The following is a 15,450-nucleotide window of genomic DNA, read 5'->3' on the forward strand; positions in this document are numbered from 1 at the left end:
CAGAAGACAGCTTGTCCTAAGGGAGAGATGTATAAGAGAACAGGGTGTGCCTCTGTCTCATGGGTCTTGGATTGTTTAAAAAGAAGAGCAGAGGAACAGATTGAGTACAAAAACAGTGGGCTCAGAAGCCAGGCTAAGAAATCTGGTTTACATGCACTAGGGGAAAATAAAATGTTTATTTAGCCAGAAAACTCATGTGATTAGATACAGACTTTGCAAAGATAATTGGGAGTAATATGGAGAATGGACCAGGAGCACAAGAGATGAGGAACAAAATGAGGAGTTACAAGGCTGCTGTAATTGTTCAAGGGATAAGTGAGGGTGAAGTGAACTGAGACAGTAGCAGATAGAAGGGAATGATCCCAGAACCATGAAAGACATAGAAATAGAACTAGTTCACAAATTAGATGCAGATTCTGAAAGACAGGGAGAATTTGTAGACAATTTCATATTTTTCTCATTTGCATAAGTAATGATGGCACCAACAAGGAGATCAAAATAGAAAAAGAATAGGATAGAAATAGAATTTTAGAAAGGATGGCAGAGACAGGTGATCCCTCTGACTGCCACATGACAATACACAGACCACAGGGGAGCAAAGGTAAAAGCAAGGATGCCAGTAGGGGGCCATGGCCATGACCCAGAAGAGTGATAGGGCTCGGACCAGGCAGCCCCTAGCCACATATACATGATTCCACTTTTATAAAATATCCAGAATAGGCAAATCTATAGATAGAAAGTACATGAGAGGTGGCCTAAGGGTGGAAGAGGTTGATGGAAATAGGAAGTTGGGGTAATGGGTGGGTATTGGTTAAAGGGAGTTCTTATTGGAATGATGCAAAAAATTTTTTTAAGATTTTACTTATTTATTTATTTGTTTATTTAGAGAGCTCACATGGAGGGGGTGGAGCAGAGAGAGAGAGAGAGAGAGAGAGAGAATCTCAAGCATACCCTGCACTGAGTGCAGAGCCTGATGCAGGGCTCAATCCCATGACCCTATATTGTGGGGTTTATAATATACATAAATAAAATGTTATGTCCACAATAGCACAAAGGTTAGGAGAAGGGAAGTGGAAGTATGCTTTTGCAAGTTTCTTATACTATTTGTGGGGTGGCATAATATTAATTGAAGACAGACTATGATATATTAAAGATACATAATACAAATCCTAAAGTAATAACTAAAAAATGAAACAGAGGTATAACGAATAGGTCTGCAAAGGAGATTTGATGAAATCATAGAAAGTACTCAGTCCAAAAGAAGGCAGAAAAAGGGGGAAAAAAAAGGGAGCAAAGAATAGATTCAACAAACAGAAAACAAATACTAAGAGGCCACATTAAACTCAATTACATCAAAAATCAAAATAAATGTAAATGGTCTAAACAACCCGATTAAAAGGCAGAGAAATGTCATATTGGATTAAAAAGCAAGATCTGGGAGTCATGAGCCTATGGGAACAGGTGGGATGGCCCAGAAAAGGCTGGTGAGAAAGAAAAGAAGGGGGCTAAGGAAAAACTGTTGTATAAGGTAAGGGGCACACAGAAACTACTTGGAGAAAATCCTTCCCATTACCTAATCTATAACTTAAAAATAAAAAGTGTTTATAGTGTCAATGACACTTAGTAATTAAAAGGTTAGAGGTCTTATAAGAATTATTCCCAGAGGGTTTCAGTGAAAGCTGGAGACATTTCTAATCAAGCTTCAATTCTAAACTTTAATAGCAAAGCTTCAGAAAAATTAATATGGTACTTGTAAATTACACTGGTAATATTGCCTCCAGAGCAAGGAACTGGGTAACTGGGGACCTGGGTGGGGGAAGGAACTTTTAAAAAAATATATTTTTTATTTATATGTTTTTATTTAAATAGTTATATATATTAAAATATAGATTATATATATTATAAATATATATATACTTTAAAAACTTAAATTTTATAGATTTTTAAAATTATTTTATTTTTTTAAGATTTATTTTTATTTATTCATGAGAGACACAGAAAGAGAGAGGCAGAGACATAGGCAGAGGGAAAAGTAAGCTTCTCTCAGGGAGCCCGATGGCAGCACTGGATCCCAGATCCTGGGATCACGCCCTGAGCCGAAGGCAGACGCTCAACCACTGACCCACCCAGGTGTCCCTATAGATTTTTTTTTTAAAGGCAAAGGTGTAACCTAGTGTTATCACTGTCAACAGAGAAAAATGCTTTAAAAACTGGTGTGTGCTCATTGTTTAAAGAGCCAGGATGCTCATATTTCCCTTGTATAGTACACTCTGCCTTTTGAATAAATATATTAAGTTAACAAAATTAATTAATCCATTTAGGAAACATTTGCTGTCTTACTTATTCTACAGAACAACCCACCCTCCAAAATACAAACTGAATATAGAGACAACCTCCAAACCAAAAAAAAAAAAAGAGTCAGAAATCTAAAATGTGCTGTCTAGAAAAAAATTAAAACTTTCAAAAGCAAAAAGAACTCTGTTGTCTAGACTCTGATAAACATCTGTAAATATTTAGTGTCTCTTGAAATACACATGGCATTAGAGAAATGTTACACAAGGAATTAGAGAAATGAAATACACAATGGATTAGAGAAAAAGTTACAGGAATAAATGGTGGTGGCCCAGACAGAGATGAAGAATTTTTTTTAAAGGGGGAAACAACTAAATTATCCTTCTAAATCCTTATTTATGAAGTAGGCAAGTATCAGTAATTGTTCAGGGAGGAGAGGCAAGAACAGCAAGTGGTGCAGATCCATGCAACAGGGCCCAAGTCCGGGCCCATTTTTTACCTTAACAAGCATCTGCAGTAGTTCCTGAATGAAATAAATCTGACATTACAAAAGATGATGAAAGACTAAATACGTGAGCACATTACCTTGCCAGAAAACAAAATTTCCAGACTCAGCATGACATGCAGAGATAGGTGGATGGTGGCTGACCTGATGGAAACAAAGGCCAGAAAATAAAAATTAATTCATTTTTCTGTCTCATGAAATCCTTTCCTTTGCCCTTGCCTTGAAAGTTAACACAGTGGGCAGCGTCTAAGTGAATGAAAACTTTAGCTTTCCTTCAACAAATCTGTCCTCAAGAGGGCGCTCCTGATACAGTCAGCCCCAATTTGTTCAAGTTCCTAAGGCCTGGGAAGATAGGAGGTGAATGAACTCACCAGTGAGGAAAAATTAAGAGAGGGAGACAAACTCCTAACTCTGGGAAACAAACAAAGGCTTGCTGAAGGGGAGGTGGGTGGGGGGATGGGGTACCTGGGTGACGGGCACTAAGGAGGGCACTTGATGGGGTGAGTCCTGGGTGTTATACTATATGTTGGTAAATTGAATTTAAATTTAAAATTTTTTTAAAGAAATTAAAAAAGAAAGAAAGAAATCAGGTGAATGGAAACTTCCAGAAGTGTGGGAAAAACAGCCAAGGGGCAAATGCTGAAGATAGAGACACATTTTGAAAGATATGAAAATGAAAGTAGGGTCAAGCAAGGAATGCCTGCTCTTAAACCATATAATCTGACAGTGGATACCAATGTAATAATCTCTATTAGCCGCTGTGAAAGTACCTGCAAATGTTTTAATTAAAATACCAGATAATAGATATTTTTAAATGCTACTCCTGAGCAATGCAAAAATGCTCTTGGCTCAGCAGGTTTTGCTCTCTTGAAAACCCTGCATTACAAAACTCAGCCCCTTTTCAAATCACCTGTAAGAACAGATCCAAGATAATTTTTTAAAAGAATAATGTTTCTATTTAAAAAAAAGAAAGAAAGGGCCAAGCAGTTATTAAAGAAGCGTTAATCAACCGGTAACAAAAATATTTTATTCATTTTTTTGTCAAGATAAAAATATCTTGAGTAAATATGTAATTTTGTCCCAGGAAGGAGAATTCCTGTAATGGACACTGTCTCACATTTCCCTGTGTTTTGTCACTGGGGTCATTACTTCTGTTCTATTCACTAATGAAGAAGCTAATGAGAAAATGGTTCCTGAGTTGGATTTCTTCATTATCTTAGTAACTCAAGGCAAGTGAGTGGTGTCCGTACCATGATCATAATTCAGTACCAGTGAAACCAGAGTAATGTTACCAGCAGTGCTTCAAAATATCTCTGCCTTAGCTGGCTCTTAGGAAAAGTATCTTACATTTAGAGCAGCTAGCCTAGCTAACTTCATATTACACAGGAGGAGACCAAAACCAGAACAATTCAGTAATGCTTCCTAAACACACCGACAGGGAAGAAACAAAGGTAAAACCCAGCATTTTGGGTTTACATCGGTGGTTTTCAGTGGGGAAGTGACACATCTTCAACCGTTCACCTTGCTCCGGACCCTCAGCTGTAATGAGGAACACAGTCTGGAAACCACTTTGTATGTGCCTGCCACTTTAGGTGGAGAATTCAAGGACAGGCTAATCTAGAATCGTGCCACATGCACATTTAACTGACGGAATTTTAACTGTACCAGCTTGATTCAAAGAAAAGTAGAGACAAAGATTTCAATAGTTCCATGCATCTTTCAGGTCTCAAAGAACACAAATGGCAGATCTGATATGAGGTGGGAGATGTAAATTTGCTACCCCATGGATGGTTTTCATTCCCATAGGCCTCTTAAGAACGTAGCCTCTCTCTGTGCCTATGAGACACAATTTTCCCGGGGGCAATTTTCACTTCCAGCACGATTTAAAAGCCTAAGTCCTAAAATGCAACTCTCTGCTGGCCTTCATTGCCTTTTTTCCATTGAACTCCTTGGAGACACTTTATATTACAAAATGCTGCATCCCTTGTTCCTCCTCCCTCCCTCACCAGCTCTCAATGTAAAGAGTGGAGTTAACTTTGAAACCTTGGCATCATATAAAACTGATCCCTTTCCTTCCCTTTTCCCTTGCCTACCCCACAGTGCAGCAGGTGAGGAGCTATGGAAAGTTCCCCCTTTCCCCAGAACATAGGCATATTTTCAAGTAGACTATTAAAAGTAGATCATAGTTATTCTCACAGAAACAATGTAGTAAAAAACATAGGGACCACAGCTTTGATCAAGAGCTTGGCCATTTTATAGGTGTGCCAAATGTAAACATCAAAGCAAAATACAGTATATACAAACTATAAACTTCCTCTGTAATAATTTTAAATCCCATAAAATAGGGACATATTATCCATATGAATTATAAAAGAAGTCCTATCATACCATAAAATATATATATGTCCCATAAAACTGCAACTTTGACCTTCTGAAGCTCTCGTGTCAGATACAGGAATCCGTGCTTAGCAGAATGCTTTTATATGGATTCAAAAGCTGCTTTCTGAATGAAAATAAGGTTTTTGAATAAGAGTATTATAAAATAATAATAATAATTGATATTTATTCAAATAAATGTGACTTTGTTTATCTTTTTCTGGCTTAAGAGGGCCTTTGGGAGTGATGTATTTCGCACACGATGCTTTTAAGAAGTTTACAAAGCTTCCCAGGAAAATTAAAGTGATTTATTATTTTTCTTCGATACATTTTCTCACAACAGGTATTTACTCATGTAACATTTCTGGAGCATCTGCCGTGTGCTGTACTAGGGTCAGGGAGTAAGGGAGCCTTCTAGAGTCCCAGACGTGTAGGTCCTAACTCAGCAACATCATCTATTGGCCAAAGGGCCTTTTTAAGCCCACCGGGCCTGAGTTACCTCATCTGTAAAATAGGGCTAATACCATGGGCTTTGCAAACACAAAGATGACATGTATAGTGTTATAGGATCCTATGCTGTGTAGGAAGTGGGCAGTGGCTACCTTTTAGCCATTTTTCATGAGTAGTATTCCCATTTAGTTATCATAATGACCTTGTGCCTTCGCTAGCCTTATTTTATAAATTAGGAAACAAAGAACCTGTCCAATGCTACACAGTTAATGAGTGACAAGGGGTGGCACTTTAAGCTAAGGTCCTCTGATTTCAGATCTAATGCTTTTTTTCTTTATGTCCCGGTTGCCTCTCTATGGCTGCTCTCAAAGCTGGGCTCTGGTCCTCCCAATGCCTCCGTACACCATTAAGATCCCATCTCATGGATATTTAGACAAAGAATCTTTTGAGTCTGACCTTCCAACTTCTCTGAGTCTCATTTATTTCATTGTAAAATGAGGTCGGAGGGTACTTCTGACTTCCAAATGCCTCAAATCTAATATCTAATTCTCAGTGTCTCTTCAAATTCCAGCATCGGTGGATGTCGGCCAATTGGAAAAAGATTATACTAAGCCTTTGACTAACTCAAAGGCCCATTGAAAGGGGGATAATTCAAGGCTCATAATTTAATTTTTGTTGATAGCCATCTTTCTAAAATCCACAGGAGTGGAGAATGATGAGCACATTTTAACCTTAGTGTGGGACTTAGTTGACTTTTTATTCTCATTACATCTTAATCCAGACATAACCCAGAAAGGTATCATATTTTGAGTCTGAACTGACCCAAGCCTGAAGCAGACACTGACTGTCAGTATACTGGATAAATCCAATTGAGATAGGCTTTTAGCATCCCTCTCTATCTCTTCCTCTCCAATCCCAAATAAGAGCAATTTCCAATTTGTAAAGATTCCCAAACATTCAGGAATTTAGTATATATGGCTTTTCTTTTTAAAGATTTTATTTATTTATTCCTGAGAGGCAGAGACACAGGCAGAGGGAGAAGCGGGCTCCATGCAGGGAACCTGATGTGGGACTTGATCTCAGGACCCCAGGATCATGGCCTGAGCCAAAGGCAGACGCTCAACTTCTGAGCCACCCAGGCATCCCTAGTATATATGGTTTTTATTGTGCAGGTATTTATATGTATCTTTGTTTCTATAAGCCCAGAGTCAGTGAGTTCCCCGACTAATTGAGAATTCCTGTGGTTTATTTGTATATCTCAAGACTTTCTTCACCCTGGCCTGATCATTTTTGATTTATGCTTTGAATGTACTTTATAAAAGAGGTGAATGGTATAGGGGAAGCAGATGGGGAAAGACTATATTTAATATTTGAGTATTTTTGTGACTATATCTTTTTCAGATTTAGAAAAAAATCCCTTAAATACATCACTTCTGCAGCTGCCCAAAGATGTAACTATACAGTCTACCTAGTTCCTAACTTGCCTCTGAACTCGATGGGCAGCTTGTAGAAAAGAAGACAAATGCCAGGTGAGAAATCATGCAGGTACCAGGTGAGAAATCCCATGGCATTCCCCATTCACTGACTGCCTTTGATGTGTCAGGCACTGTCCTAATCACTGGTGATATAATGCAAAACAAATGAAACAAAAATCTTTAGCCTCTTGGGGTTTACATTTTAGTGCAGAAGTGGGAGAGATATATAATAAAGAAATAAGGACATAATTTATAAGTAGTAACGGATGTTAAGCAGAAGCATGCAGGGCGGGGGGGGGGGGGGGAATGGTAAGTGGGCATGCTATTCCAGACAGGGTGGTAGGGGCAGGACTCTCTACAATGGAATCATCTGGGGCTAAGAGAAATAAGAAGTTAGCCATGTGGAAAACTGGGAGGAAGGCATTCCCAGCAGAGGACACAGGCATTGCTCAGGGCTGGCAAACGCTCCGTATGTTTTAAGGGAGGCAAGAGGCCAGTGTGGCTGAAGCTAAATGAGCAGGGGTGGGAGAGGCATGCTTTCTGGGGCTAGCATCTTTGGGGGGGGGGAGGGGGTGCTTTGTGGGGCCATGGCCAGGACTCTGGATTTTATTCCAAGTGACGTGGGAGATCATTGGAGGGTTTAGAGCAGGCTGTTCCTCCTATTTGGAAGCAATCGCTCTGGCTGTTGGGTGAAGAATTGGCTATGGAAACCAGAGACAGTTAATGAGTCTACTGCAATGATCCCAGTCATTGATGACCTTGGCTTGGGCTTGGAAACCAGCACCAGTGAGGGAGGCAGGGACAATAGGTGGCTGTGTAAGGCATGCTTCGGGGGGGAAGACCCCAGGATTCGCTGATGAATAGGATATGAATTCTAAGAAAAAGCTGTTAAGGATGATGCCACGGATGCTGGCCTGATTTTTTGGGAGAATGCTGTTGCCAACTATATTCTCTTCCCCCACGTTCAGAGTTAACCAGTTTGTTTGACAAACAATGGTTTCTTGCCAAAACCAGAAACAAAAACACTTTATGTGATGACTTGACCTAGAAGTGGAGAGCACTGGTTTAGCTGCCTTGTATTTGAACTGTTGCTAGTTTTATTTGAACAGCCTGAATTTCCCTTCTGATAACGTCTTTAAATAAGATGCCACTGTAATCAGTAGTGACTAACTCTGCCTACTAGCAGATAAAAAAGCTATTTTATCATGAGCCAGCATGCAGGGAGAGAAGTGATAGGTATGGTATTTATAAGTCTGTCCAAGAATGTATGTTCAGAGTTCTCGTGACGAGTAACAGAAAAGCAAGGAGAGCTGAGGCCAGAGAGCAAAGGAAAAAAAAGACTTCATTTGAAACTTTGATAGTTTAGTTACTTCCAATAACTCCATTTAGCTTTCCCAGCACAAATTCTCAAAGTGCGTGGCTGGGGGAGCGGGGCCCAAGGGGAATGCATGGTTAAAATGACTCCAACAGGGATCTGACAACCGAAGTTCCAGATCATCAGGAAGAGCCACGTTTAGGTAATAGCTTAACTGTGGAACCTTTAGATCCCAAACCTTTCCCAAAGGTATAAAAAGAGAAGCAGCTTTCTGAAACCACCCAGTCTCCAGTGAGGCTCAAAACCCGTTCGTTAGCAGCCTGCCAGGCAGCAGAAACCAAGTAAGGAAGAACTTGTCAGCAGGAGACTCAGTCCCTGAGGAGAAAAAGGAAGTCCTTTCTGAATTCCCCCTTTTTCTGAGCTTGTTCAGACAGCCAAGGCTGCATCACATTTCTTGGCACAAATCGAACTGCTCCCCTGAGAAAGTGGAACAGAGGCCAGGGATGGTTATGATTTACTCCTGAACGTTGTGCATTCACAAAGGCCACTCCCCAGACCACAACGGGAGCTGGGAACAAAGTCCCAGCTGAGTTTGGAGGATGAAAGGTCTAAGGGACAATGGCAGACAAAGTCCCAAAGTCTGATGGGCATTCAGAACACTTTTTCCCTTCAGCAGACTATGACCCTGGCAGCTCTGAGCCCAGTAACTATACGAGAGAACCCAAGAAAGGAGAGGAAGGGAGGCCACTGGGGTGAAACAGAGGGAGTCAGCTGCGTGGGGCACTGGGAGAGGCTGACGCTCCAGGCCTGCTTCCCTGCCTCTAACTGATCCTCGCTTCACCTGCCACACAGCAGGTATTTTGAAGATCAAATAGATCCTGTACGAGTTTGAAAAGCATAAAGCATTCTGCAAACCTAACGGTTCATTATTGTGGGGAAAATTTGAGGAGCAAATGCTTTCTCTGGTTTCTGACCACATAAATCATTTTGATCTGCATTTTGGGGTCTTTGAAAAGGTGAGAGACAATACAGAGGAACAAGCTGTGATGTAACCAAACTCTGTGAAGAAGCAATTACTTCAATTTCTTTGGCCACTGACTACTTCAAACACCCACATCCCCAGCCAAACCCCAAGACAACTACATCTCTGAGCTAAAGGCTCGGAGAAAACGAATAGATGTAGCTTTTCAAATCTAGAAAATTCCACAGAGACCCTTGTTTCCTTCCAGGTCCTTTCACTGGGATATATGAGTTCCATCAACATCCTTGTTTGAATAAAACTCCACCCAAAAATACTAATTTGGGAGTCCTACCTGTTTATTACATTAATCATTCAGTAGGTAGAGAGGTACAAGAAAGCAAAGCAAGCCCCAAACTCCGAAAGCTGAAGCATATCACCTACACATAATGCATACTGGTAGGGTCTCCATCAAGGTAGAATGTCTCCCGGGCCAGAAGAAGAAAGAGCCATACTGGCAGGTCCCAGCATGAAACACAATAAATAGTCTGGCACTCTCTTTCATTGTGTTAAATTAGAAGCTCTTCATGCACAATGAGTCAGAGGTCAGGGTAAACAAGGGTGAGAAAGGCAGTGCAGGAGGCTGAGCTGATGTGTCTCCTGGTGCCCAGGAGGGTCCCAAACGCCTTCCACTCTGGGGGCGGTAGGCAGCTGAGTGCCTCGAATTCAATAGCCACCTGTCCTTCTCATTGTACACGTACCTGGTAATTAAATTCTGGTTTCCCAAGTAATCTGTTCATGGAGAAAGTATGCCTGGCCATGTGACCAAGGCCTTCTGGGCCCCATGGTAGGTCTATTTTTTAGAATTTAAAATTCTCAGAAATAAATAAATAAATAAATAAATAAATAAATAAATAAATAAATAAAAAATGTCACAGAATAGCATTCTAGGTTGTACATCAATTTCTTAAAGGCTTAGCTAGGGTGACTCTGTCCTTGAGAGACTCATCCATTCTTGGGTGTTGTAAAAGAACCAACTCTCTGAGGCCATAAGGCTAAGGTCCAGACAGATGAAGTGGCTCCATCATGATCAGGACTGGGGGTGCACTACACAGCTGGCTTTCCGTCAGACACTCACCAGGGACAGAATGCCCCCTTCAAAGCACTTGAATTAGTAGAAGAGATCTATCTTATTTGCTATTCTTAACACTGCATAAAAAGCAGTTTTTAAAGCTGCCCCTAAAGATGAGAGCAATAACCATGTACTGAGCACTTACTGTCTTCGGTGTAAGTATTCTTTATCTCAGGGTAGTATTTCACTTGAGCCTTACTGCAACCTATGTGTTAAGCATTATCATTCCTATTTTATAGCTAAAGACATTATTGAGGCTCAGAAAGTTTACATAGCTTATACAAGGCCACACACAGAGGAAGTGGTGGGGTCAGGGTGTGAAGCGGGTCAACATTACACCCAGCACACCCGAGACTACGAATAATGGCCAGGATCCCTTTCTTGCTTATTTCCTCGGGATCCATTGCATGGAACCAAAGACTGAGTTATGTAATGCTCTTTCTGTCTTTGTGCACACGTGCCCACGAGCTCTGCTTTCTCTCTCCGTGTCACCGTCACAGGTAGGCAAGCAGATCCTGAATTTGGCCCTGCCCTGTCAGGGGCTCTTGGGATGGAAGCACAGCTTTACGCAAGCTCATGTTACTACTCTTTTCTTACACCATTCATCCTGTCCTGATTGTCTGCTGTAGTCTGGGCTATTTTGGGCCTTTATTTTTTCACATGAGTGCATATAATGCCATGGTAACCCAATTATATTTTCATTTATTCTCTTTCCATTTTAGCTTTAGTATTTAAATAACCCAGTTGAGTTTGAATCAAATTATCTTTTCCTTTTAACTACTGATTTAACTCTCACTTCCCCAATATCAGTATTTAATTTGTTTTAGCTTCTAACTGAAAATCTACTAAAAATGTGCTTTGGGATTATCGTATATTCATTTTCCTTTGAGTTTCAGAGAACACTGCTAGTAATTGACAGTCAAGACCAGCACCATCCTCCTAAGTCTCTCACCACCTTTCCTTTCCTATCCTCCAAATGCAAAGCCATTGATCAAGGAGGCAGCAAGATAACAGGAAGGAAAATAATATGCTAGCAGCCCACCCATTTTCCCTTAGTTTCCTAAGAACTACGAGAGAGGTGTATCAAAGCAATGGTGTTTAATATTCCCAGGCTGACATTTAGGGATATGAGGAGGGTGGATGTGTTGAGTCATTGTTTCAACTAGGGGTGAGAGGAATATTTTTTATTTTCAGTATCAGTGCATCCTATTTTAGCTAAACAATTGCTTACTGACAGATATTTGGGATGTTCCCAATATTCCACTATTACAAACTATGGTGTCATACAGCAATAATGACAGCAACCACTCATGTAACACTTCATGTACCAGACACCATTCCAAGTGTGTGGTAGAGAGTATCACTTATTTTTTAAAAATTTTTATAAGATTTTATTTATTTATTTGACAAAGAGAGAGCACAAGTACGTGGAGCAGCAGGCAGAGGGAGAGGGAGAAGCAGGCTCCCTGCTGAGCAGGAAGCCTGAGGTGGAGCTCAATCCTAGGACCCAGGGATCATAATCTGGGTCATAACCAACTGAACCACCCAGACGCCCAGAGAGTATCTCACTTAATCATCACAAAGCCATCTGAGGTCTGTCCCACTGTTATTATTTCCACTTTAAAGAGGGAAACTGAGGCACAGAAAGGTTAAGTTTCACCCTGGGTTACAAACCTAGTGAGATGTAGAGCTGAGATCTGAACCTAGGCTGGCTCCAGAGACCCTTCTCTTTCTTCCCAAATATTATTATGTGCTAATGCTTAGGTGCAAAAGTCTCATGGAACTTCAAGGAATGCAGGCTCCATAAGTACAAAGTATGTCCATCCATCAAATGAAGACAGGTATTATCTGCCCCCAGCCCCCATCCCAGTACAGTCTTCTCACATCTACAACAAGGCTGTGTATGAGTTACATGCATTTATTGAGGGTGCCTGGGTGATTCAGTCGGTTAAGCATCTGCCTTTGGCTCCAGACATGAACTCAGGGTCCTGGGACTGGGCCCCACATAGGGCTCCCGCTGAGCAGGGAGCCTGCTTTTCCCTCTCCCTCTGCCTGCTTCTCCCTTTCTGCCTGCTTGTGTTTACTCTCTCTCTGCCAAATAAATAAATAAATAAAATCTTTAAACATATATTTATTGATTGAATATGTACATGAATGAATGATTCCTCTTAAATAAAATCAAGAATAATGCCTTTATTTGGTGCGGCATTTTGATGGGGCATTCATACTCTAGAAGGACAATGTCAATGAGTAAGGGTATAGGCTTTAAACCTTTAAATCAGTTGGGCAAATGTTTCTTCATACTTTGAAGATTTGTCTCACTATGACTTGACACAAAGGGCTCTGTTGATGGATATAGTCAAAGGAGTGCTCAGCATTGCCAGTACCTTTGTGCTAAGGGGGTGGTTTGGTTTCAGTAGAAGGGAAATCATTCCTTCTCTTTATGTGTAAAAGCACTGTAATTATCTCAGTTGCTTTAAAGCCAGTGAAAGGTGGACAATAAATATTTCAAAAGCACATGTAATGGAAGGCGTAAGCAACTCCTCCAGTGCAAGTGGGCAAACAGGGTGTATACAACAAACAGAAAGGGTATATGTATCCACCTGTTCGGAAAAAAAACGGAAGCCTTTGTCCTCACGGATACACTCATAGGTTTCTCCAAGAACAGGATTAAAGGGCTTGCTCCCGGCTCGGAAGTAGCTGGATGCATACGCCGATACAGCAAAGGCTGCCACATACACCTAAGGAGAAGGAGGACAGAACTTTATTATTTCTCTGTCATCAAGAATTTTTTTTTTACAAAGACATGAACAAAATAAAACACTTATTTCTCTCTTTATGGGTTTATGGGTTATTTTGGAAATCCAACAATTTGTCTCTGGTTTAAAGACAACCAAACCAACTTTGGTTTAGAGTTGGTTATATATAACCAAATGAATGAATAATGTTCATTTTGGCCCAGAGGCCAATGAACCAAACATTAGCAAACTGTCCATCTGTCCTGATTCCAGCTGGTAGAGGCTTTCCAAAGGATGGTATTTATCAAGTGAACCACCCTGTTTTTGAGCTGTTAGGCTAGGTTCAGGGCCTTTAACCCTGATAATATCTGAGAAGCCTGATTTTCAGAAAGGAGAAAGAAGAAGAATGTAAAAAAAATCCAAACTTCCCTCAAAATTCAGGAAAAGGAACCATTCCTAATTTGATACTGTAGAAACTACTCTGACAAAAGAAAATCTGAGATAGCAATTTCCTGAGTTTCCTGTAATGGGCCACAGGACAGCGCACAGTGCCTTTCAAAGAGTCTAGCTTTTCTGGGAGGAAAAATGAAAAATCAAAAGGAAAAGGATAGATTATAGGTAAACATGAAATAAGCATTCACTGTGAAGCTCTCGGGAATTTTTTTTTTAATCAGTTCTCCTTTCAGGACACCAAAGAGACCCATTATTTTTCTTATCTTTTTTGGGGTGGGTGGGGTACAGATAGTTGAACCTAGGTCGTGATGGCAACTTTCTCTTTCTAAGTGAGTAACAATCTCAATGTCTCCCCTTCCCAGCACATTTCATGAAGTTTCTTATCCTGTCAGGGGAATTTGGGTGGGGGGGGGGGGCTGAGTGCCTTTCATAATGTTCACTAGTCATATAACTTGTCTTAAGCCTTTTGCAACTAGAACCCAGTTTACCACTCACACCACAGAATGCTATAGAGCATCTAAGGGTAGCTCATAAAAACCAATTCGGTATGCTCAATTCTCTTTGTTCTGGAAATCTGGGGATCTGTTCCTCTCTTTGTTTCCCCATATGCTTGTTACCTGTTAAACAATAAGCTCACATTGTCTACATGGAATTTTGAATCAACCCTGAATCAACCTCACAATTTAAAATATAACAAAATTTGTAATAGAACCTGGTATCATTCATCATGCTGCAGGGAGAAGGGAGGGAGGGGGCCGACACGATGAAGCATCCTCCTCTTAGGCTTGCAAGAAAAGAACCTATGCAGGCGCAGGAGCTGACCTACAGGGCAGTGAACACCCCCACGGATGCGGTTCCTACACAATGCTTTCCTCTACTTGCCCTTCCAAGTGCACTGTACTGGAATGCAAAGCCTTCCCTCAAATTCCTTCTCAAGGTCAAGTACACCAATCATTCATCTGACATCCTAAGGGTCTCTAAATTGCCACAAGAATGAAACACTGAGATGAATATTTTCATCTTCAAAGTCAATTTTTTTTTTTTTAAGAAAAGAGCCGACCACAAATGTTGACTTTTAACACTCATTTTAGAAGCTATTTGCCTCTCTTTGTTTGGCAGAAATTATCTAGCAAAGAGTAGCAAAGAAGATTAAAAAAACACACACAGCTTGTTTTTTCTCTCCTACTCTTATTACCATTAGTATCAAGAAAGCCTCTTTGATGGAGAAGTCCCCAGAGACCTTGGAAGGAAGGACGGTGGGATGCTTCTCTCATCCACCGCTGGATTTCCCCTTCATCTTCAAACCACTGAAGTAATGAAGTTTTAATAAGGGTCAAACCTATGGAATGCTCAGAATTTTAAAAAGAATGCTGTCTTCCATCAGTGAAGGGATGATTTAAGGTCAGGTCCATGAAGCCCAGGGATGTGCCGACACCAGTTTAGCCCACCAGTAAATGCCCAGGACAGAGACCGCATTTGTCGGGGAGACAATGAAGTGCCAGCCTCCCATTCAAGCAATGACCTGACTGTGGGGCAGGTAATATATGAGGGAATAAAAAGAGGAAGGAACACTCAGTTTCAAAGAACAAAGTTAACTAACTAGTCACCAAAAGGGCTGATTTGGCTATCATCTGACCACGTGGTCCCTTATCTCCCCCCACCCCAAGACAAGGATGAGAAACACGTGGGGGCCCATTCATGGGATGACCCATCACTTGATTGGAAGTAATACTGAGTAGAGGACAGAAGGTGAATT

General features: G+C 40.8%; 1 protein-coding gene across 5 annotated transcripts in view; it reads right to left on the reverse strand.

The window, feature by feature from the left end:
• The window catches only part of OSBPL3 (oxysterol binding protein like 3), a 175,894-nt gene that overhangs the window by 14,505 nt on the left and 145,939 nt on the right, over positions 1 to 15,450 (reverse strand). For all 5 annotated transcript variants that reach the window (XM_041727839.1, XM_041727836.1, XM_041727838.1 and 2 more), the window contains 2 exons: positions 13,107 to 13,244; positions 2,878 to 2,941 (listed from right to left, as the gene is read on the reverse strand). In XM_041727839.1, the coding sequence (XP_041583773.1) occupies positions 2,878 to 2,941; positions 13,107 to 13,244 (202 nt within the window). The remainder of the gene's footprint in view (positions 1 to 2,877; positions 2,942 to 13,106; positions 13,245 to 15,450) is intronic.

The sequence above is a fragment of the Vulpes lagopus genome, chromosome 13 (genome assembly GCF_018345385.1).
Source record: "Vulpes lagopus strain Blue_001 chromosome 13, ASM1834538v1, whole genome shotgun sequence".
Lineage (NCBI taxonomy): Eukaryota > Metazoa > Chordata > Mammalia > Carnivora > Canidae > Vulpes > Vulpes lagopus.